Genomic DNA, 23,661 nt, shown 5'->3' with positions numbered 1-23,661 from the left:
GATTCTCCAGCTATGACTCCAACGATGCAAAAGGTATCAAAAAATTTAGATTTTTAATAAATTTATTAAGTTCAGTTGGAATAATGTATTATTCATTTTACTTAACGTATCATTTGTTTTGCTGTAGTATTTTCACACAGTTCGTGATATGATTGTCAAGAAGGGACCCCTGATTCGTAGTCCATACACGAATCCTCTGAAATCACGTGGCCAACGAACGAGACCGTTTGTGTAGTTATCGAAAACCAAACATAAGGAGGTATTCAAGAAGTGGTATGCAGAGTCGAACTTGTTTGAGAAACGTCATGTGTATGACATAGGTGAGAAGACCAAAATTGTATTTTGGGGTACACTCATGGACACCTCCGGATGGTTGTCTGACGATGTGAGTTCACTTTAACAAATGAATTTCGTATTTTGATTAGATAATCCTTTTATGGCCTGATGACGTTATATCTTCTGTTTTTTTAGCATGTTGATTCGTTTTTGGGGTTATTACGTCGACGCCAGCATGATGATACTACGAATGTTCAACAGAATTGGACGACGGTTTTGAGTTGTTTTGTTGGATACATCCCTCATGAGTATGCGGCCTGGACGAGAGATCCGAATAGCTACCAGTTCCCTCCGCTCTTTACACGTATGGTGGATGCAGAGTATCCACCTGAGTTGCATTTGCAACCTTGGGTATGATTGATGAGGTTAGTAATCGAATCTCAAGTGCATTTTGAAGAATAATCGATTAAGATCTAATTACAATTATATCAACGTGTGCAGGTTTTTATCCCAATAAACTTTGAAAATGCTCATTGGGTAATAAGGGTGTTGGATTTGAAAAAGTGGAAGATTACGGTTTATGACTTCTTACAGAGTTTTACAGCTAACCCGAAGCTATTTAGGCGAAAGATGTTGGGATATACGTCGATGATACCACATTTGCTAGCTGCGACATCATTTTGGGCCGTTTGGCATCGGAGTCCACAGGACGATTCATTTCATTGCATAGGGTGGTGGATATACCGCAACAGGCGCCCCTATCAAGTGACTGTAGGGTGTTCATGTTACGATACATCGAGTGTTTAGCACTTCATTTGTATATATATTTATCCATATATTGATTCATTCATGTGCATTTGCATTTGATATAGTTACCGAAAGCGACAAATATAATGAAAAAAAATGACATAAAAGGATAATATTCGCAATAACAATCACAAGCATTAAGTTTACAGAAACAAGTACAAGGAATACATTTATATTAAAATTAACATCCACGAACATTAGAGTTACAAAAACAAGTATAAAAACAATATTTATATTAAAATTAACAAGTATAATTAACAAATGCAGTTATTTCCCAGCGTTCTTCTTTTTTCCTGAACTTGATGGTACAGAACTAGGTATTGGAATAGGGCTTCTACAATTCTGTCTTGTATGTCCAAGTTGATGACATCGACTACAGATAAGTTGTTCAACAACCTCTCCTTGAGAAGGACGTCTGTTTTTATTTGCGAGACAACTTGCACGATGACGATGCACATACGGTGGATGGATAACAGTTGCCTCCTCTGGATGAAGCCACTCTAACTGATCTCCCAATGGATTGACTACGTCTGCATAAACTGTTCGATAAAAAGTTGTGTTGTAGTATGAATGCACCCATTGAATGCAGGTTGTGAGCTTCATATATCTGGCTACAACAATAACATGCATGCAGAAAATCTTTGACAATTGAAATTTTCTATAGGTACATGTATGCTCTGTCAGGTTGACCAAGACATCATATTGGCCACTACCAAGAATCTTGTATCGATCAGATGGTATAGGACACACCTCCAAATTGGAAAACTTCCGTACACGTTTGACGATCTTATCTTCAATCGAAGGTGTGACTGGACTGGTACAAGCATCTGTAAATCATACAAATATAAACACATCTGGTTAGTAACTAAGTATAAGTTTAGTAACACACATTTTTAATATAGTAAAACAGTGAATATGAACTTACTAGAATGATTTCTTCTTTCATAAACCATCGTTGCAATGTACCTCTAATGAACTCGATCAGCATAGTAATAGATAAACTTCGAGCGTGTCTGACCAAGACATTAAATGACTCAGCAATATTGGTAGTCATTACATTGTACCTATACCCTGAAAAATATGTTCGTGCCATCGATCGAAACCCACTTCACACAGGTATGCAGCTACCTCAGGGTGCAAACGGGACAGTGACTTCATGCCCTATTGGAATTCAAATTTAGTGTACGTCTTAGCTACTTTCCAATACATTCATGCGACTTTAGTATTCTTTTTGTACTTAGACCGCATGTTACAATAGAGGTGGTGACAACAATAACCGTGATGCACACCAGGAAAAACTTCAACTAATGCGAAAAATATGCTGACATATCGATCTAAAATGAAGGGCAATTGAGGTACCTCACCAATACAACCCTCAGCTTTGTTAAAAACCAACACCATGTGTCATGATCTTCCCTAGGACCAATCCCAAAAGCAAGTGGATATATTTGATTATTCTCATCTAATGGGACCGCAATAAATAGTTGACCCAGATATCGACCCTTTAAGAAAGTAGCATCAATACAAATAACCGGTCGAATATGTTGCTGAAATACACAGATACTACAACCGAATACCATGTAAAAGTATTTAAATCGATCCTCCTCATTCGTTAGTATATGTGTCACCGTCACCGGATTATAACGTTCTAAATTGAGGCAATACTCTAGCAGCAACAAAAACGACTCTTCTGGTGTCCCCCTCAATGATTGAAGCCCCCAATTTCTCGCCCGCCATGCTTGTGCGTATGATATATCAATTTTATATCGGTCAACAATATCAGCAATGATCTCCTTCGGTCGATAAATACAATCAGCTAAAATGAATTTCGTTCTCAAAATTTGTCCCAAAGCTCGAACACCTGCTTGTCTATGATTAGGTAATATCTGATCTCTGCAACATGTGTGACAGCTATCCATACGACGTAATTCAAAGCTATCACTTTGTCCAACCCTAACTCCCCGTGCACCCCATTTACATCCTTCATTGCGACAATAGATGCACCATCTAAGCGTGTCAGATTTGTCCACGAAATATTGATATCCCCTACGAAGCGCGTCTTAACGTATCGCATCAATGACATGTTGTTTACTAGAAAATAATGTACCAACTTTTGGAGAATCAGTATCGATCAATGCTTTAGAGTTTCTAGTGTAGATGGTTGATCAGGAAAAGGTGGTAACCAATGAAATGCATCAATAAGAACATTTCCACCAGCAGGATTTGTTTCTGGAAAATAACTTGTACCTCCAATATCGTTACTAACATAAGTCTTCTCTTCAACTTCTGGTACTTCAATTAGAATATCAGGTATAACTTTTCCATTAAATTCACTCCAATCTAGAAAAGTTGTTTCGTTTCCATTAAGAAATTCTTCTACGCGATACAATGCATCAACATTAACTTTATTTATATATGCAAAATCTTCCTCTAAGAATTCTTGTTTCAGATTGATCTCGATATTTTGAATCTCTTCTAGACCAATAGTTTGATTTTTTGGATAACTGCTTAGCTCACCACCTTGAAAATCTTCATCTGCTTGTTGATCTTCATAACTATCATCAGTAACTGTAGTTATAACAAAAACTGGAACACATTCTTTGAAGAGGTTAGATAAACCGTTAAGAACCTCAACATCCTCATCATTCGAAATTTCTATCGGAACACCGTCGTCGAAATGTCTCGGTTTTATGCTCAACTGAATGTTAAATATCCGTCGATCTATATTACACTTGTCGCTCACTATTTCGATTAATTCTTCGAATGATGTGTGTTCTGAAATTTTAATTAATTTCCTATTACCTCCAACGTATTTTATAACATTGTCACCCTTTTCTATCTAATTTTCCTCATATCTAATTGAAGCATATCCAACCATTTAGATTAATCCTACAATAAAATATATAATCAACATAAATAATACGACTGAAAATACTATTTACATATGTCTATTGCATAATTATACCTATTCCATAATTCAATTATATATTGTGACTACTTAAATATATCATGTTTTGGTATTACCCTTTAAAAAATAATAATTTAATTTAAAATGGTAGTTTTGGTATATAAGAAGATATTTGGAACATTTTCGTTTAAATACTTTAATATAAGGGTATATTTGCTTAAATCCCAAAATTTGGAGGTAAATTTGTATATTGCCTAAATAAACTATATAATCAACACAAATAATACCACTGAAAATACTATTTATAGATGTCTATTACACAATTATACATATTCTATAATTCAGTTTGATAGAATAATATTATTAAACATATCCTACTAATTTTTATTATTTTATTTATTACACACTACTATAATTTATTATATAAAATATCACATATAATTGCATTATTAATAAAATAATAACGATTAAAGTAATATCATGTTATTCTATACTACTATAATATTTAAAACATTACTTATCTATTTTTTATTATTTTACATATTACACACAATTATAATTTATTATATAAAATATCACATATAATTCCATTATTAATAAAATAATAACGATTAAAGTAATGACAGAGATAAATACCTTGAAATGACGAACTTTTCTCTTCACTCCCGAAATCTTGAACACAAACTTATTTTTTCTCTTCAGAAATCTCTCTCAGATATGTTAAAAATAAAGGAAGATATGTGGTTTATATAGAAATAGAGGAATGGTAGATTTGATATTATTTTGAGGCATTTTTGTTTAAATGCTTTAGATTAGGGGTATTTTTGTTTAAACCCCAATATTAAGGGTAAATTTGTTTATTATTCTTAAATAAAATAGTAATTTAAATTATAAGGGTAGTTTTGGTATTTAAGGGGATATTTGAGACATTTTTGTTTAAATATTTTAATTTAAGGGTATTTTTCTTTAACCCCAAAATTTAGGACATTTATTTTAATTTCCCAAAAAAGAATTTTATACAGACCAGAATATAATAAGGAGAGAATAATATATAAAACCAAGATCTTCACGGAAAATCATGCCTCTGCACACCCAAGTATGGCCTATCCACAGCTCATTGTTACATGTAAAGTAAACGCACACAACATCTGAAGACGAAACTTACAAATGTCATCACCATAAAAGTAATAACATACATATCTATTTTAAATACACAAATATATATATATATACGTATTTATATATATCATCATATAATTAAATATTATTTTATTTTTAATTTAAAATCACTCAATTATATGATGATACATATAAATATGTATATGTTTACGCATCGAAAATAGATACACATAGTTTTATCAGATTCTTATATGCATGCATAAAAAAAAATACTAAGAAATCATGTTGTGTGCGCACCATGTGTTCGTGATGCCCATATACCAAATACAAGAAACCAGAAGACAAACAGGATAGCCCAGTAGCGTGCAGGTCCATATTTAATTCTAGTAAGCACAATCTGCAAATTTCAAAAGCATAAATGTTATTGTTAACAAAAGTTATCTGATTTTCCATCTCCATGAAGATATAGTCATAAAACCAAGCAAATTGTCTACATATAAGACATTAAAATAAATGAACAATAAAGTGAATCATTAAGCAAATTTCATGATGACAAACCAAAGACTCTATACTTTTTGTGGCCAAAGGGCTAACAATCAGGTAACAACCTAGTTGGCTTAATTATAACACCTTTACTGGCTAAAGGGCAAACAAATCCATAATAGAACTTATATCTTGAACCTAATTGGCAAAAGTTGATTGTATACTTTTTCTTTTACTTCAAAATTACTCAAACAAATGGTACCATAAGTTCATACAATTTATTTATATACATAGTATTAATCTTCAACATGAGGCTTTTGCTCCAAGATAGAAACCTGGTCTACTGGTGTTCTTTCTTGCCAAAAATACTGTTTATTGTCTTCTAAAAATATATAAATAATACATTTGGGTGAATTCCATTAGGTTTGTTGGGCCTAAACAATGGATACCACAAAAGAAATACAAGTATATGCTCCAGCAGTTATACGAGATCTTAGTCTAATGACCATATAAAAGTGAACTTCCATTGGCCGCTCTCTACACAAGCAAATCTATCCTCAACAATAATACTAAAGTAAAACTACACATGAATGCCACAAATCAATTATATTCGGTTTTTAGATTAAAAGAATATCTAGGGTATCTATAATAATCTTATGTCATTGCATACTTGTCTACCAAAATTCTTTTGAATCACCTACAAAAGTTATTAAATAATAATTTAAAAATGATCAAAAGGCCAAAAAAAATGTCTTATATGTCAATTATAGTTATTAGTGTCTTACAATACACTATACATTTCGTACAATACAATAAAATATAGGTAAAAAATTATATATATCCTAAGGTATATAAAAAATTAGTACAATACAGTGGATGTATTAAACGATATGATACATATTACCAATATAGATCGATACACTTTTTTTAACGAAGTGATGACATGGTAGGGATGTACCTATGAAATTTTATACTTTTTAGGAAATATTTGTGATATTATTCAAGATAATGATATAACAATTCAAATTTTTTATTATTTTTTAAAAAATTATACTATGATACATAATACTAATTACAAGAAAATTAGATTTTTTTTATATATAATACGATGTGTGATTTGACTACCATAATGTCAATCACTACTACAAAAACAATGATCTTAGACTATAAGAATTAACAAAATTAATAACAATGATTTAATTGTTTGAACAAAGTGTCATTGATAAGGAAATTCAACTGCAAGGATGGTGTATGATTATGGGTTTTATTGTAGGATTCTGATTCTCTTAGGATTGTTTTATTTAACTTTGTAATATTCCAAATAAAAAAAGAGGAATCAATATACAAGTTAGTAGCAAAACCATGGCCAGACATTCCCTTTTTCCTTTTTTTCCTGTGGATCCCATGACCTTCCCACTATGTTCACTGTGATCTAAACTAGAGGCTACTTCCAAAAGGAATCAATATACAAGTTGGTAGAAAAACCTTGGTCAAACATTCCCCGTTTCTTTTTTTCCTATGGATCCCTTGACCTTCCATCTTTACTGTAATCTAAACCAGAGACTACTTCTTAACCCTAAAACATTGGTGCCTAGGAAACTTCTGGGATATAATATCCCAAGTAACCCCAAGAAGCCAATGAAATGTTAGCAAGTTAATGTGTAAATCTATAAAGAGTCCAATTAAACCTATGCTTGGAAGATGCAAAACCAAATGAAATAGAATCTGAGCTACTCACAAAGCGAAAGAAGACGACTACTGTTAAAGCACAAATGCCTCCAAGAAGAATATGAAGACCACTTCTAGCAGTTTTCTGCACATCAAATTGGAGTCAATCATATATTGCATAAAATAAAACTAGTTTGACAAACAGAGAGAAATAGAATATGTATAATCACAAATACAAAAGGAAAAAATCATAGACGGAAATTTTTTTAAAGTACATTTTCCATTTACCATTTTCCTATTGATAAATATAGAATACAAAAGCCCAAAAAAGATGAACCAACCCTAGTAAATAATAATTACACAAGAGCACTTGAAACAGGACAAACAAAATAATGATAAAAATAGAGGGCCAAATAAAGGACATCAAATGACCTTACAAAACAGAGGAAAACAACTAATTTACGTTATAACAGCCTGCATGTTTCTCTTTGTCTTCTCACTTTGGTTTTGTTGCTACTCCTTAAACCCTAAAGGAAAATAATTTTAACTTGCTTTCCAGCATTGTTAAAGCATTAGAAAGCCACTAGGGAATACTTATCTTCTTCTAATAAAAGTGGGTTTTCATGTCCAAGAAAAAGATTTCTCAAAAGAGATGGACAACCATTGGTCAGTGCAGCTATAAACTTACAGTATCAGTAAACTTGACCATAATTCATATAATAATTGATAATCAATAATTCTTCCCACAAAATCAATGCAGTCCCATCTACAGAGGATGTGAAAAATGTCACTTAAGACTACAAAAACATAACATGATAGTTAAGAAAATTTTAAAAAAAATTAGTCTTTGATACATAAAAGTGATCAACATAAAATGAGAGGAGAGAATGATCTTGAGATTAGATTTACTAGAAAAAATTATCATAAGAGCTGTTATTGACACTATATCCTGGAACACTATATAAACTAATATTCTCGTTGAATAACAGTACAAATCATAACCGGTACAATATTCTATGAAGTCAGGCCAATTGGTAAGCAAGATAGATGATAAGCCAATGACAACCATCTCAATATTTCACAAATATAAGCTTATTGCAAAGCTAAACAACTATTCAGAAGATTGGCACAAGAGCAAAAATTAGATGCCAACTCAAACCAACATGGCAACAGTTAATACAATAATACAGAAATCTTCTATTTATTTAGGCTTCCTATCAATTAGGTGTAGTATCCATCAATTTGATAAAATAATTTATTGTTAAATAATTATTTATTAGTTTGTTTGCAAAATGTCCTAATTTTTAGGAGTTTATGGAGAAATGGTCTAAACTTTAGGAAATACATGTTTTTTTTTTTTCTGGGGTTATGTATTTGTCTATTTAAAGCTTAAGCATTTGAATTAAAAACAAGTAAACAGTTTTCTTTTCAATATCCCTCTCTTATTTTAGTTATCACAATTGTCAAGTTGTTTTTTGTTAGATCTCACGTCTATGTATCTTGCAAGAAGAAAGGAGACCAAATGCAAAGAAGAGGGATGCTGGGCACAAGTGGCTGGAGGCTGGAGCAGATAAGTAGCGGTCCTACAGCAAAAGAAAAAGGAGCAGACAAGCAACAAGGGGGCTGGACCACAAGGATATTCAAGGGAGAAATGACAAGCAAAGGAAGAGAGGGCAGTTATGGAGAGAAGGATGAGAAAAAGGTTGGAAAGGGACTGGGGGGGAATTAAGCAAGAATTGCATAGAATAGAGGGTAGGAGGGAGCAAGTCAGCCTGTCAAATGCTGGGCGCTGGAAGAGAGTTATATGTATTGTTCTATTGAGTTGCAGAATTTATTTGGTATTGAGTTGTATTGGAAGATTAGTAATCAATCTAGTAATTGGTTAATACAGTTCGTCTGTTGTGTTGCTCGTGGTTGGTTGTGTGTGTATTGAGTTGTGCAGGAGTTGAAGGTGGGTGCCCATTGGGAAACTTAGTTGAGTGAGGAGGAACTTCCGCGGACTTTCCAGGTATTTATCAGTTTAGCATTGGTGCCAACTGCTAGAATTTGAGCAAAACTTATTGTCCTGGCTACACAAGCATAAAACCTCCACACATAAGATTGTAAGCAACCAAAGAAATTGTATTTCCACACAACACTAAGAAATTAAAAGCAAACTTCCTCATATACAATAATCAAAATGAAGTATAAATGATGCATAATCCAACGCACCTTTCCAACACGAGGAGCAATGAGCCATGCCAGAGTGACAGTAAGCAGGCCAGTAGCAAGCAAAATCCCAGTACCTTCAACAGCCCATTTTGTTGCAGGATTTTCAGCAGTGACCACCTCTTCAGAAACAGTATTCAAAGGTTGTTCAAAAACAACCTGGGAAACTGCATTAGAGTTACTATTTTGATGAATGTTATGACCATGTGGACTAAACCACAATGAAATCTCACTTAGTCGTTGCCTTCTGATAGCAGCAACAGCATCAGGATCAACACCTGAACTTGTTTGCACTTGAGCAGGATTCGGTTCTCCACTGGCAGTCCTTTGTCTCAGTACTTCATAATCCTTTAATGAAACCACAACCTTTTTAAAGTCAGCAATCCTGATATTTTTTGCAACATGCCCACAGATTTCGCAAACAGTGGACCCATGATTAACAAACCATTTAAGGGCGCAAGCATAGTGTACCAAAGCAAGATCACTTTTGCAAGAACAACCAAGTTCAGTTAGAGCATCTTGGCTGTTACATGTACCCATTTCTAAATCAGCATTACAAATGAAAACTTCCCCATCAGGGCCTATGAACTCAACAAAACCAGATTCTCTCCCAACATTTTTGGCAATTTCACCATCTTTTTGTGCTTGCCTTACGTCAGATTGCATTTCTCCATTGCTTTTAAGCGATTCTTGCAAAGGAACAGTAATACCCAAAAAGCCTAATGCAGCATCTCCTCTTTTGTCAGATTCAGCACATTGGCACACCCGGCAAGTTGCCAAGCCTGCCTCCTTATCTACACTATAATGTGAGTACCTCCCTGAATCCTGAGAGTCAAGAGGGCTAACTTCATTGCTAATTCCACCGGCGTTTGTTTGAAACGGGTTTTCCTTACCCATCTAATCAACTGACTAAAACTCACGGCAAGTCACTTAAAATACAAAGCCTTGATTGATTCCATGGCCCCAAAATTCACAACAGATAACAATCATGGCATTGAAGTTCCTGGTTTAGCAAAAAAAAAACACAAAAACAATTGGTTCCAAAAAAAAAAAAAAACACGTATCGGATCCACTGAATAAAGTAACAAAGCAACAACCCTACAGTGAATATAATTTTGTGCAACACATTCAATAGAGCCAATGAAGCAATTCTTAAATTGAAAACGTCAAAGAAATATATTGATAAATTAAAGAGAAAAACTGAAATAAAAAGCCTAAAAAAGTGATGAAAAGAAAGGAACCTCTAACAAGTGGGATTTAAAGAGGAAAAAGAATGGCAGATAGAAGAAGGAATGTAGGAGGCGAATTTTAGAGAGTCCAATAAAGGAATGAATGGTGGATGCTCAATTCAATTCTCCTGTGACTTGAAGTGGCTTCGCTTGTACAAAAATGCTTTGCTTCTTCAACACAGTTACTTACTGATACCTGTAGACGCATCTCATTTATTGTTTACGTTCCAAGGCTGGAGTAGGCAGATTAGGGGCCGAATCGGAGTATTGCAAAGTTATTTTTATCTTTTTTTATCATTTTAGATTTAATGGAGTCATTACAATAAGACGCATTAGTGGGCCGAACAAACTCGGGCACAGCCCACCAGCCCTAGGTACCATGTTAAGCTAATGTCTACACAGTTATGAGCCTTTGAATTAGGTTGATCCAAAAAATACATAAGGTTAACAACATGACCTTATGTATATAGGGTTGAATTATAATTGGCCTTAAACAAGTCAACACGTTTAAACAAATTTTTTAATAAAAAATTTGCAACATAATTTTTTTTAATTATTAAAACCAAGAATAATATCCTAAATATTTTATTGATAACCTCTCATTTGTGGTGAACGAATATCATAGTTATATGATTAAAAATATCATAATATAGTACAAATAAATTAATTTACATAATATACAATTACAAATATATATATATATATATATCATCCATCTACTCATTCTCACTATCTAGATTGTTAAATTTTTTGAAAATATCTTTTGTGAACTAATTATGTAATTTGAAATCAGCTTTAACCAAATTCTTTATACATATGAGTGTTCTGACCATGTTTAAGTGTCAATTGGATCCCCCATCATCCGACATGCATTTTTTTGCACTAAAAGTGAATTCTAATACTATAATTAACATCGAAAATGTTAGTAGATCTTGGGTCATAATGGTAAGCACAAGAAAACTTTCTACCTTTTTTTTTCATCATGTCAAAACATCTAATTTCTCATCCCCATGTTGTGTGAACAATTTTTGGATAATAATCAACATTGATATAATTATAAAACTTATCATAATTTGAACTCTAACCCGTTAATTGCTTACCTTTGTGTGGGAGCAAGATGAGCAACTTTTTTTTGTTTGAACTAGTAGAACTTATCTCTTATTTTGAACTTTGTCCAATTCTTCCATATTTATGTTCATAAATATTATACATTTCTAATATAATTTTTTTAATATTGTTTATGCAATTAACAATGCTAGTAATTAACAAATTATCATTAATAGCATTCAATAAATTTTTTACTCTTAATAATTTTGTCCTAAAATTTAAGATAGTGGCTGTGACATAAAGTAAAGGAATTTCATTACAATATTTTTAATTTTATATTATATTTGTTTAGATTTATTTTGGAAAGTATTATGATATCTATATTCTTTAAAAATATCACTGATTCTACCATACATATAAAATTAAACAAGTAATTGGAAAATACATACCTGAACATTGCTCTATCACTGTTTTTAATGGCTCTAACATGTTCATTAAAATCATAACAATCTCCCAATCATGATTTATAAAAAAAAAAATTTATTGAATCTTTTGGTTGGGTGTTGAAGAACCGTATTATAGGTATTTCATACCCTTTGTATGCTTTCAACATAAGGTATGTTAAATCCCACCTAGTTTTAACTTTTACCTGTAATTTTGTTTATTTTAATCTCATTGATTTACATAATTCATGATATATTTGCATCCGTGATGACGATAATAAAATGTATGCGAGACATGTCTAATTGTTGATATCTCATTTTTAGTCATATTCAAATCATCTCGAGTTTTAAATTAATAATATGATATATATCTAATACAAAATAATTTTCTATTAAATGAAATAGATATATAATTAAATATTAATTCAATGATTCTGTCATTATTTTTTGCATTATCAAAAGTAATTATAAAATAAAATTATTAGTTTTATATTCATAAAATATATTTGCTAATGTTCGATATATTGTAAGTGGTGGACCAAAAGAAGAATTTTAGAAAACTACAACTAACCACCAGTATAAAAGAAATAAGTTAGTTCATTCAAGTATGAATTAGTCCATTTTAAACTAAAATTGCAAAGCTCTCTCCTTTTTCTCTACCTCACAACAAGGGTGGTCTTTTGGCTTAGTGGTGGACTTTCTTTGGAGGTCTCTTAAGTGGGAGACTCATTTCATCATCTTATATCCATATAAGTCACAAAGGAGTAGATAAAATCCTTATCCTTTCTCTTTTTTGCAAATGCATGTTTTAATTCCTTCTTTTTTGACATGCATATTTGTTTTGCATCTATTCTCTTCGCTTAGTCTTTCAATGTGGTGTCGGTCTATGTTGGTTGGCATACATTGGTTATATTGGCCGTGCAAGTATTTCTTAATGTATGTTGGTTGTGCATACATATGTCAGTCATGCATGTGTATATTGGATAAATGTTGTGCTTGGTTGAAATTCCAGCCATGCTCAGACACCTACACATATAAATTAAAAGCATGAGTTTGAAATAAAGAACAACGAAAATCATAGAAACCCTAGCCGTTGTTTTATCTTTGTAACAACCATAGGTACCTCTCAAGGGTAAGATAGTCTTTTACATGAGTTATAATGATTTTTAAAGTCAAAATATGGGTTTGCGTGACACGTGACAATGTATAATGAGGTCATGCTCGTTTGTTGTGCCATATCAATCAAATAAGATGAATCCATGTGAAATTTGAATAAGGAAGTGGATTGGATGTGATTTTAAGTCAAGAAAGTTGTTGATCAACCCATGTTGTTATTTATTCATTGATGTTAGTGATTATTGTGCATTAATGTTTATATGGATTTTGATATATGACGATGACAGTGAATGTTTACTTAATATCCATGCTTGTTAATTGCAATTGAGATGGGATTATGCTGCATTTATATTAGAGAAAGAGTAATGGTATGATGAACCTTAGATATGTCATTGCTTATGAATTTGTTAATAGGTTAGATGAACTTTCGTTAATGATTGTTAAAGCATGATATTGGTGACCATAGTTAAGATATGGTGTTAGTAAAAGAGTTTCCTTGTGCTAAATCTGAGAAAATTTGAATAGGATACTCTAGAACTAGCATAGAGAACGATTAAGGTCTGATTTCTGGGTTTGCCAATTGGTCGTGTAGTATGGGACACATGCCCGTGCGCACGAGTCCTAGAATTCAGGTTGAGTTTTTCCATCGTTTTGATAAGTGTTGGTTGTTATTGACCAGTTAGTGGTCAAGTAAGACATGGGTTTCCTGTGTCTAGCTTTAGCACGACTGTTTATGGGGTGAAATAGCCAAAACACCCCTGAGAAATAATGTAGTCGAAAAGAGAATACAAAAGAAAGTTAGAATAAATATCTTAAGAGGCATATGCTTGTGTTAGACTAGATACACGCTCGTGTGTCAATGAATAAGAGCAAGATTGGATAAAGAGAATAAATGCAAAACAAACATGCATGTTAAGAAAAAAAGAATCAAAACATGCATTTGCAAAAGGGAGAAATGATAAGGATTCTATCTACTCTTTGCCTCCTATATGGATATAAGATGATGGAATGAGTCTCCCACTTGCAAGACCTCCAAAAAAAAGTCCACCACCAAGCTAAAAGACCACCTTTGTTGTGAGGTAAAAAGAGGCGAAAGAGATTTGTAATTTTAATGAGAAAATTTTAGTTTAAAATGGACTAACTCTTACTTGAATGAACAAACTTCAGTCTTTTATAATGGTGGTTAGTTGTAGTTTTCTAAAATTCTACTTTTGGCTAACCAAAATGCCAAAATCTTAATTTAAAGATTTGTCATGCACATATATATATCTAATTTATGTTTTAGCTACATTAATTATATCTCACTAACACCTTAACTTTTAAAATGTTACTTTTACACTCATAAAACATTTTATATGATTTCTATTATCCTTCAGAAGGTGCTAGCTAACCCGAGATAACTAATTCTACCTTTCAAAAGCTTGGTGTATTGGTATGACCCTTTAGGTTCATCATGACATAGTCATGAGTCTTTTTTCAAACAATTTGAAAGTACATTCAGAAGCCTAACAACTTTGGTAAATATTTAGTAATGTGCTAGAGCCCCCAAACTATGATGAAAAAATATTTCATCGAATCTAATATCTCTAATCGTATATTCCGTATAAGTAATATCTTTCTATTGTCTAATCTAGATCAATTTCAAACTTATGAATTGTCAAAGCCCTAATTAGAATTCTTTACTAATCGTTGATTCAAGTATTCAGAACACATCATCACAAACATCCTTCGTATGACTTGTATTATATTTTGGCCAAAGATTTCGATTTCCAATATTTATTGACATTTATTTTGGAATTTGGATTTAGGTAGAATTAGTGAATATTTAGAACCCAATACTTTCGAGTCAACAAATCCCATCTTTAGCATCATTTTTCTCCATATACAAATAAGATATGACCAATATGGTTTGTCTTACAAGATGTGATTAACCCTGCATATATATATCATATGAATCACGCGTATCCATATCAAATCCAACCATAATGTCTTAAGTCAAAAAATTACTTCGTATACTAGTACGATCTTATGATAAGTCAGCTACATTTTCTGCTGACAATGTCTTTTGTATTATTATCTCCCAAGTTCTAACAAATTCTCTCAAAATGTGGTACTTTTGTTGAATATGTTTGGACCTTTGATATGCCCATGATTCTTTTGCATGTGCAATAGCATCGATATTATCATAGAACATAGTTATCAAATAAGACATGTTTGAAACCATACCGAGTTCAGATACAAACTTACATGTTCATATAGCCTCTTTTGTAGCTTTTGAAGTAGCAATATACTCAAGTTCTATAGTGAAGTCAATTGTAGTTGACTATTTGAAACTTTTCTAATTAACTGCCCCTCATTATAAATAAAAATGAACTCTAACATAGACTTTCTATCATCAACATCCAATTGGAAATCAGAGTTTAAGTATCCTTAAATGTTTATCTTTGAACACCCATAACTCAAAACAAGATCTTTAGTCTTTCTTAAGTATTTAACAATTGATTTCATAGTTACCCAACGTTTCTCACTTGGATTAGCCTGATATCTACTCAGAACACTTATAACAAGTGTTGTATTAGGTTTTTTACATAGCATTATGTACATGAATCCACCTACAACTGAAGCATTGGGCACATTACGCATCTGTTGTTGCTCTTCATCGGTCTTTAAACCTATATCTTTAGAAAGATGAAGACCATAAGTAAAGGATAAAAGTCCTCTTTTTGAGTTTTCCATGTTGAACCTTTTCAACAATTTTTCTATGTACAATTTTTTAGATAATCTAATTATCCTTTTCGTTCTATCTTTATAGATATGAATTCTAAGGACATAGATCACATCTCCTAAGTCTTTCATCAAAAAGGTTCTAGACAACTAGATTTTCACCTCATTCATCATGCCAATGTCATTACCCATTAGTAGTACGTCATCTACCTACAATATAAGGAATATAATGGCATGATTCTTAACCTATTTTTAAGCACAAGGTTTATTTGGATTCTTTTTGAAACCAAATGATTTGATTATTTCATTGAATTGAATGTTCCAACTTTTGGAAGCTTGCTTCAATCCATAAATAGATCAATGTAACTTGTATACCTTATGTCTTTTATAAATGGATACAAAACCTATGGGTTGTTCCATATATATGTTTTCCTCAATGAATCCATTGAGGAACACGGTTTTGACATCCATCTACAAAATTTCATAATCATGGTATGTTGTGATAGCTAGCATTATTCAAATAGATTAAATTATAGTTGTGGGTGAAAAAGTTTCCTCATAATCTGAACCTTGTTTCTAAGTATAACCTTTTGCTACTAGCTGAGCTTTATAGGTCTCAACCTTTCCATCTTTACCAATCTTTCCTTTGACGACCCACTTATAACCAATTAGAACAATTCCTTTCAGTGGATCAATAAGTGTCCATACTTGATTAGCATGTATTTATTCTATTTTAGAACTCATTGCTTCTAGCGATCTACCTGAATCAGTATCTAGTATAGCTTATTTATAGTTTCTAGGATTATTTCCATAATTTATTTCTTTTACTATGTAAGATTCAAAATCTTACTCATAAAGAAATTCGTATCTTTTTGGAGGTTAAGATACCTTCAAAGATTTTCATGCTGGAACCGTAGTATCTGATACTGAGGCTCCCTGAATGGACAATCTAATCTTAATAATGTCAGTTTGAGGCTCTTTGGGCTCTTCCTCAAGCTCAACGTTTCTTCCTGCACTACCTTCTTCCGAGAACTCTTTCTCAAGAAAATAGGCATTCCTACTTATTGTTATTTTTTAAATCAATCAGAAAGTAAAAATAATATCTTAAACTATTTTTAAGATATCCTATGAATTGCCCGTTTTTTTATCTAACATCTAGCTTATCTATTTTAACTACTTTGACATAAGCTAGACATCCCAAATTTTTCATAAATTGAGATTTGGGTGTTTGGAATACCATAACTCGTATGATTTTTTGGGACTGATTTTGATGGTATCCAATTTAAGATATGCATAGTGGTTTGAAGGGCATATCCCCACAATGACATCAACAAGTCTGTAAAGCTTATCATTAATAGTATCATATCTAATAAAGTACGATTTCTCCTTTCAAATACACTATTATATTGAGGTGTGTATAGAAGTATCATTTGGGAAATTATTCTATTGTTTTACTTGAAATTTTGCACTCAAGTATTCTCCTTTATAATTTGAACATAGTATTCTTTCCAATTTGTTTCTCTATTTCATTCTTGAATTCTCTAAACTTTTCAAAGGATTCTAATTTGTATTTCATTAAATATAGATACCCATACCAAGAATAATCATGAGTGAAGGTAATGAAGTAGTGTAAGCCTCCCCTAGCCATATTATTAAATGGTCCACATACATCTGTTTGTATCAACTTTAGTAACACGTTCCCCTTTATTCTTAAAAGGAGATTTAGTCATTTTTTCTTGGAGGCATGATTCACATGTTGGATAGGATTCAAAACTCAATGAATTCAAAAACCCATGTTCTTTAAGTTGAATTAATCTTCTTTCTTTAATGTGATCTAATCTATGATGCCATAGAACCTTGATGTTTGCTTCACTTCGAATTGTTTTATTAGGAATAGAATTTATATGATAATCATTCAGTTTCAATACATATAGACCATTTGTATTTATAGTTTTGCCCACTATAATATTTTCACAAAATATTAAACATTCATTTCCATTAAATTTAACATTGTAGCCAAACTTACATATTGCAAAAATGAAATAATATTTCTAGTGGCTTTTGCAAAATACAAAACATTATAAAAAATATGCCTTAATGGTAGTCTAACTTGGCAAGTTCCCATGGCTTCAGCTGCAACATTTGCTTTATTTGTCATCTTCAAAATGATCTCACCATGTGATAAAACAGAACTATTTTATAGTGTCTACATAAAAACACACATATGAGATGTAGCAACTAAATTTATGATCTAGGAATGATTATTTGAATTCAATGACTTGATAGTGGATTATACCGGTTTTGTTTTTCTTAAGGTTGTCCAGGTATAAAGGACAATTCCTTTTCCAATGTCTATCCTGTAAATAATGTAAACACTTTCCCTTTTCTTTTGCTTTCTCCGCCTTGGTAGCACATTTCTTAAAATTCCATTTCCTGGGTCCAACATTTGGATCTTTATTTTATTGCTTTTTGGGCCTCTTATTAGCCTTATTGGTAGAAGTTAGATACATATCTATATGTCTAGAGTCATTTGTCCCTTGCTTGTAGAACTCTTGGAGCTCATTGAGCAACTCAAAGAGTTTTCACTCTATCCAATTTAAATTATGGTTGGTTATAAACAGTTTATAACTTAGTGGGAAGGACTATAGAATCAAATTCATTTTGATGCGATCTGGTAGGACGACGCCCTAAATGTCCAACTACCCTAATGCATTGATCATTTTTATGACATGTTCATCTGAGGGCATGTCTTCCCTTAATCTCATGTTAAAAAACAAAACGCATGACTCGTACTTGACTACTCTCGAATTTTCGTTTTACAACTCTTGTAAAACAACGAGGATGTCATTGAGGCTAGCATGTAGCCTTGAGCTTTCATATTATCCTTGACCCATGCCTCGAACATCTTACGCTCCTCATTTAGTGCTTCTAAGATTTAACCAATTTTTTTTGAAGTCTAGTATTGTTTGAAGATTTCTTAACCAATCATTGAAGTTGGGTCTAGTCAAGATATTATTATCCAAGATCCTTAAGAGTATGTTGTTGGCCATTTTTCAAATATATCATAATTAAGCAAAAACACTACAAAGAGAAATATTTTGTTAGTGAATCGAATATGTGAATTTAAACCTTTCTTAGTTGCATAATCTTATTAACTCCCACTATTTTATTCGAATCTCGCACATCTTTAGATAGGATCCAAAATTTTCGTTAGATCAAATTTCTTAATAGGGAATCGAATTCTTATTAAACTTAATTAACCTCATATAATAGAAATCTTGGTTAATTAAATTTAATAAGTGGGAAACTCTTCCCATTTATATCCATATATATGACTTGATTTATTTAGCATGTTTTTCGCTCTGGATACCTCACATAATAGAAATCATCACACCCTCAGCTAGTTAAATCCAAACCATCATGTTTTCCAGAAATGACATTTTTATTATATCCTCGTATAATAGAAATCTTGATCATGATAAAAAATAACCATTAAAGAGCAAGATAAATTTAATTCCATGACAAAAATCCTACATCTCTCATATAATAGAAATCTTGGGATATTAAAATTTATGTTATAGAATTTATTATCCCATGATAGAAAACATAGATTAGGGAGATTTAGGTTTAACTTAATTTTAATTAAGTTCAATTAAACATCTCATATATATATATCTCAAGATGTTTAATTTAAAACATGGTGGGATGATCATGAGGCTTTCAAAATTACAACCTAATGACAAACTATTCATCTAAGTCTATATCTTCATTTGAATAGCTATCCAAATCATCTTCGAGTCCTTGTCCATTTGCTCTGACTTCATTCAAAACTAAGGTGCACAGACCCAATAAAATAAAATTAAACAAATGGAATAGGGTTATTTAATACAAACCCCTTAATTAAAAGAATATTACAATCAAATTATTTCAATTTTTTAAGCATACATGACATGACGTGTATTATTCAAATATTCATAATATTTATTTTAAGTAACATTTACCTAACACTAGAGTATAACAACTTTCACATTTAATCAACATTAAATATTAGTTGACTTTGTGCACTTTTATCAACTCATACACTCAATTATATTAATATAAGTTGATACTTGTACACAATGTCTCATTCTACTAATGCACTAATCATATTAATGCAAGTTGATTATTGCACATAATCTTTTATTCAACTAATGCACTTAATCACATTAATGCAAGTTTATTCTTGTACACAATTTGCATTCAACTAACACACTTAATCACATAAATGTAAGTTGATTTTTGTACACAATCTTTCATTCACTAAAGTGAACAAAATGGCTCATACACATCCATCACCATACAAAATAACATGCACATATTATATGCAATTACATTAATCATATGCATCTTAATCTTCACCCAAGTGTCTTAATCAACATTAAAACACCGTTTATTATGTCCAAATGTGAACTTGAAAAGTCCAATTTTTTTTTTTATGAACATTTCAATATGTATATGCAAATATATTAATATATCTCCATACATTAAACTTTCCTATGCATATACCATAAATGCATATGCATGCCCTTAATTCATGCATTTTATATACAATACACAAAATTATCATAAATTTTCTAATGTACATCATCATATACATCCAACCAACATGCATTAATAAAAATTTTAAGATTTAATTTCAATTCTCAAGCTAAAAGGCAAATGTATACATGCATCTTATGAGCACTTAATCATATACATGCCTTAAAGTACACATTCTTCATCTTAAAATCATTAGAACATGAGAAAAGAAATAAAACTTAGACAAGAAAGATTCAGCCAAGAGTTATAAAGCAAAACATGCTTGAAAAGCTCAATTTCCTAGCAAACTAACAACATGCATGTACACATATCGTATATATACATACCCTTATGCATACAAATCATATATTTAGCTTCAAAAAGACATGCAAGGAGCTTAACCATGCTTTGATACCATTTTGAAAAATTGGGTGAAGAGAATAAATGCAAAACAAACATACATGTTAAGAGAGAAAAAATCAAAGCATATATTTGCAAAAGAAATAAAGAATAAGGATTTTACCTACTCTTTTGCCTCATATATGTATATATAGGATGGTGGAATAAGTCTCCCACTTGCAAGACCTCCAAAGAAGGTCTACCACTAAGCCAAAAAACGACCTTGATTATAAGGTAGAGAGAGGGGAGAGAGTTTTGCAATTTTCTTAAGAGAATTTTAGTTTAAAGTGGACAAAGTCTTTTTGTGAATGAACTACTTCATTCTTGTATAATAGTAGTTAGATGTGGTTTTCTAAAATTTTGCTTTTGGCTTACTAAAATGTTGATTTAAAGATTTGTCATATATATATATATATATATATATATATATATATATATATATATATATATATATATATATATGTATGTATGTATGTATGTATGTATGTATGTATGTATGTATGTATGTATGTATGTATGTATGTATGTATGTATGTATGTATGTATGTATATCTAATATATTTTAGCCACATTAATTCCATCTCACTAATACCTTAACTTTTAAGATGTTATCTTTGCACCCATATAACATTTTATATGATTCTTATTATTCTTTAGAAGGTGCTAGTCAACCCCGAATGATTGATTCCCCTTTTTGCAAGCTTGGTTTATTGGTGTGACTCTTTAGGTTCATCGTGGCATAACCATGATTCATTTTTCAAACAATATGAAAATGTGTTTGCAAACTCAACAACTATGTTAAACATCTAGTAATGTGTCATAGCCCTTAAACCACAATGAAGAAATGTTTCATCAAATCTAAATCTCTTATTATATGTTTCATGTAAATAATATCCTTTCGTTGTCCAATCTAGATTGATTTTAGACTCATGGATTATCAAAGTCCTAATTTCAATTCTTTACGAATCATCAATTTAAATATTCAAAATATGTCATAACAAACATCCTTTGCATGACTTACATTATGCTCTGGCCAAATATTCGATTTCTAATATTTATCAATGCTCTTTTCAGAACTCAAATCCAGATCGAATCAACAAATATTCAAAACCTAATCCTTTCTAAGTCAATAGACCCTATCTTGACCATCATTCTTCTCCACATACAAATAACACATGACTAGTATTGCTTGTCTAACACAAACCAAGATTAGCCATTAACAAAGTGTAATAGCCACCTGAATAATAGAGTGTCAACGGACATCTCTTAAACTTTTATAATATCACAATTACGTGTAATTCTATCTTTTCAATAATCAATATCTCAAGAGGCCGAGACATAAAAATATGTCTATATCAGTAATTCCTCAAAATCTTTAGAAGGCACCAATCAAATCTTTAGACTTAATATTTAAATCGAGGTTTTTATTAATCAGTCTTATCAAAATTTAAGCCGCATTTTAGTTAATACTTACAAAATAAAACTTATACATACATTCTACAATGTAAATATAAAACATGCCAATACACAACCATAAATGGTGGCACCTACCATGCATGGTTTGGTTCTAATCATGCATGATGGGCTTTCCAAAATCAAATTTTTGGATTTTTTACTAATGAAAAATTCTAAAAATATTCCACCTTCAGGCAAACCAATTCATCGGAGTGAGAGAATACAATCCGTAAACTGTGTTTACCCCAACAACCACCCTAGGATTATGTAATAATACGTTTCAAGGGTGATTTCATGCAACAATACAAAACCTATGGTATTCAACCTATTGAAATATGCATTTGTCAAGAAAATTTAAACAAAAATTCAAAAACAATCACTTAATAATTTAGCAAAGTTTACGCTATACAAGATACTCTATAATTGTGTAACAACATGACTACAAATTATCTTTACTAATTCAGTTGTGATTAATTTCAATTACATGCAATCAAGATATAGAATTAATCAAAACAACTATTGGTATAATTTTCATGAAAAGTTTGCTAAACAATGTCATTTGTACCACTGTAAGGTTTTTCAGGGTATCGATAACTAACAAGATAACAAAATTTAAAACTAAAATCAAAGAATCCTGAAAAACCCTAACTAGGATAACAATTTTAATCATAAAATTCATGGAACATGAAGAAACACTCATAAGGCATTTAGTTTTTATACATGTGTCAGTGCTTCTTCAAACTTCATATGGCTTGAGATAATACGTTATTCAACCTTCATGAGGCAGCACCTTCGTATGCACATAGAGCACAAATACAAAAGAGAGGAAATCCAAGTGAAAAAGCAACTAAGGCTCTCTGGCTGGACAGATGTGTTCATGAGAAGGATAAAATAGAGAGAGTGGCAACTAGGGTTCTCCATGTTTGTGTTGTATATATTTCTCAAACTCACGTTTTAATTTATATATGCAAGTATCCAAGTATGGCTGAAATTTCAACCAAGCATGACACTCATCAACACGCATAAACAGTTGGTATGTAAATATGCATAATTGGCATTTCACCAAAAACACTTACATAGTTGACTTTACATGTGTGTGTTGGTCGACATGGGCAAAAGCTTACATAGAGGGCACCGCATGTATATGTCGGCTGACATGTTTTTTTCGTTATGGTATCAGTTGGTATCATGTATATGCATGGCTAACACTATCCTGCCAAGT

At 31.6% G+C, this 23,661-nt stretch overlaps 2 protein-coding genes across 2 annotated transcripts; both read right to left on the bottom strand.

The window, feature by feature from the left end:
- Positions 1 to 1,278: 1,278 nt before the first annotated feature.
- On the bottom strand, positions 1,279 to 2,493 carry LOC123194691. The gene is made up of 2 exons (XM_044608046.1): positions 2,009 to 2,493; positions 1,279 to 1,910 (listed from the first exon to the last, which is right to left on the bottom strand). Exons 1-2 carry the CDS (start codon positions 2,034 to 2,036, stop codon positions 1,351 to 1,353), a joined length of 588 nt encoding a protein of 195 aa, XP_044463981.1. The 5' UTR covers positions 2,037 to 2,493; the 3' UTR covers positions 1,279 to 1,350.
- Positions 2,494 to 5,020: 2,527 nt separating this feature from the next.
- Positions 5,021 to 10,967, bottom strand: LOC123212575. Its single transcript, XM_044631755.1, has 4 exons — positions 10,711 to 10,967; positions 9,473 to 10,472; positions 7,332 to 7,406; positions 5,021 to 5,507 (listed from the first exon to the last, which is right to left on the bottom strand). The coding sequence occupies exons 2-4, from the start codon at positions 10,364 to 10,366 to the stop codon at positions 5,391 to 5,393; spliced, it is 1,086 nt and encodes a 361-aa protein (XP_044487690.1). The 5' UTR covers positions 10,367 to 10,472; positions 10,711 to 10,967; the 3' UTR covers positions 5,021 to 5,390.
- Positions 10,968 to 23,661: the final 12,694 nt, after the last annotated feature.

This window comes from Mangifera indica, chromosome 1 (assembly GCF_011075055.1).
Source record: "Mangifera indica cultivar Alphonso chromosome 1, CATAS_Mindica_2.1, whole genome shotgun sequence".
Lineage (NCBI taxonomy): Eukaryota > Viridiplantae > Streptophyta > Magnoliopsida > Sapindales > Anacardiaceae > Mangifera > Mangifera indica.
Note: the sequence above shows the minus strand (reverse complement) of the source record. Positions and strands in the feature narration are given on the sequence as shown.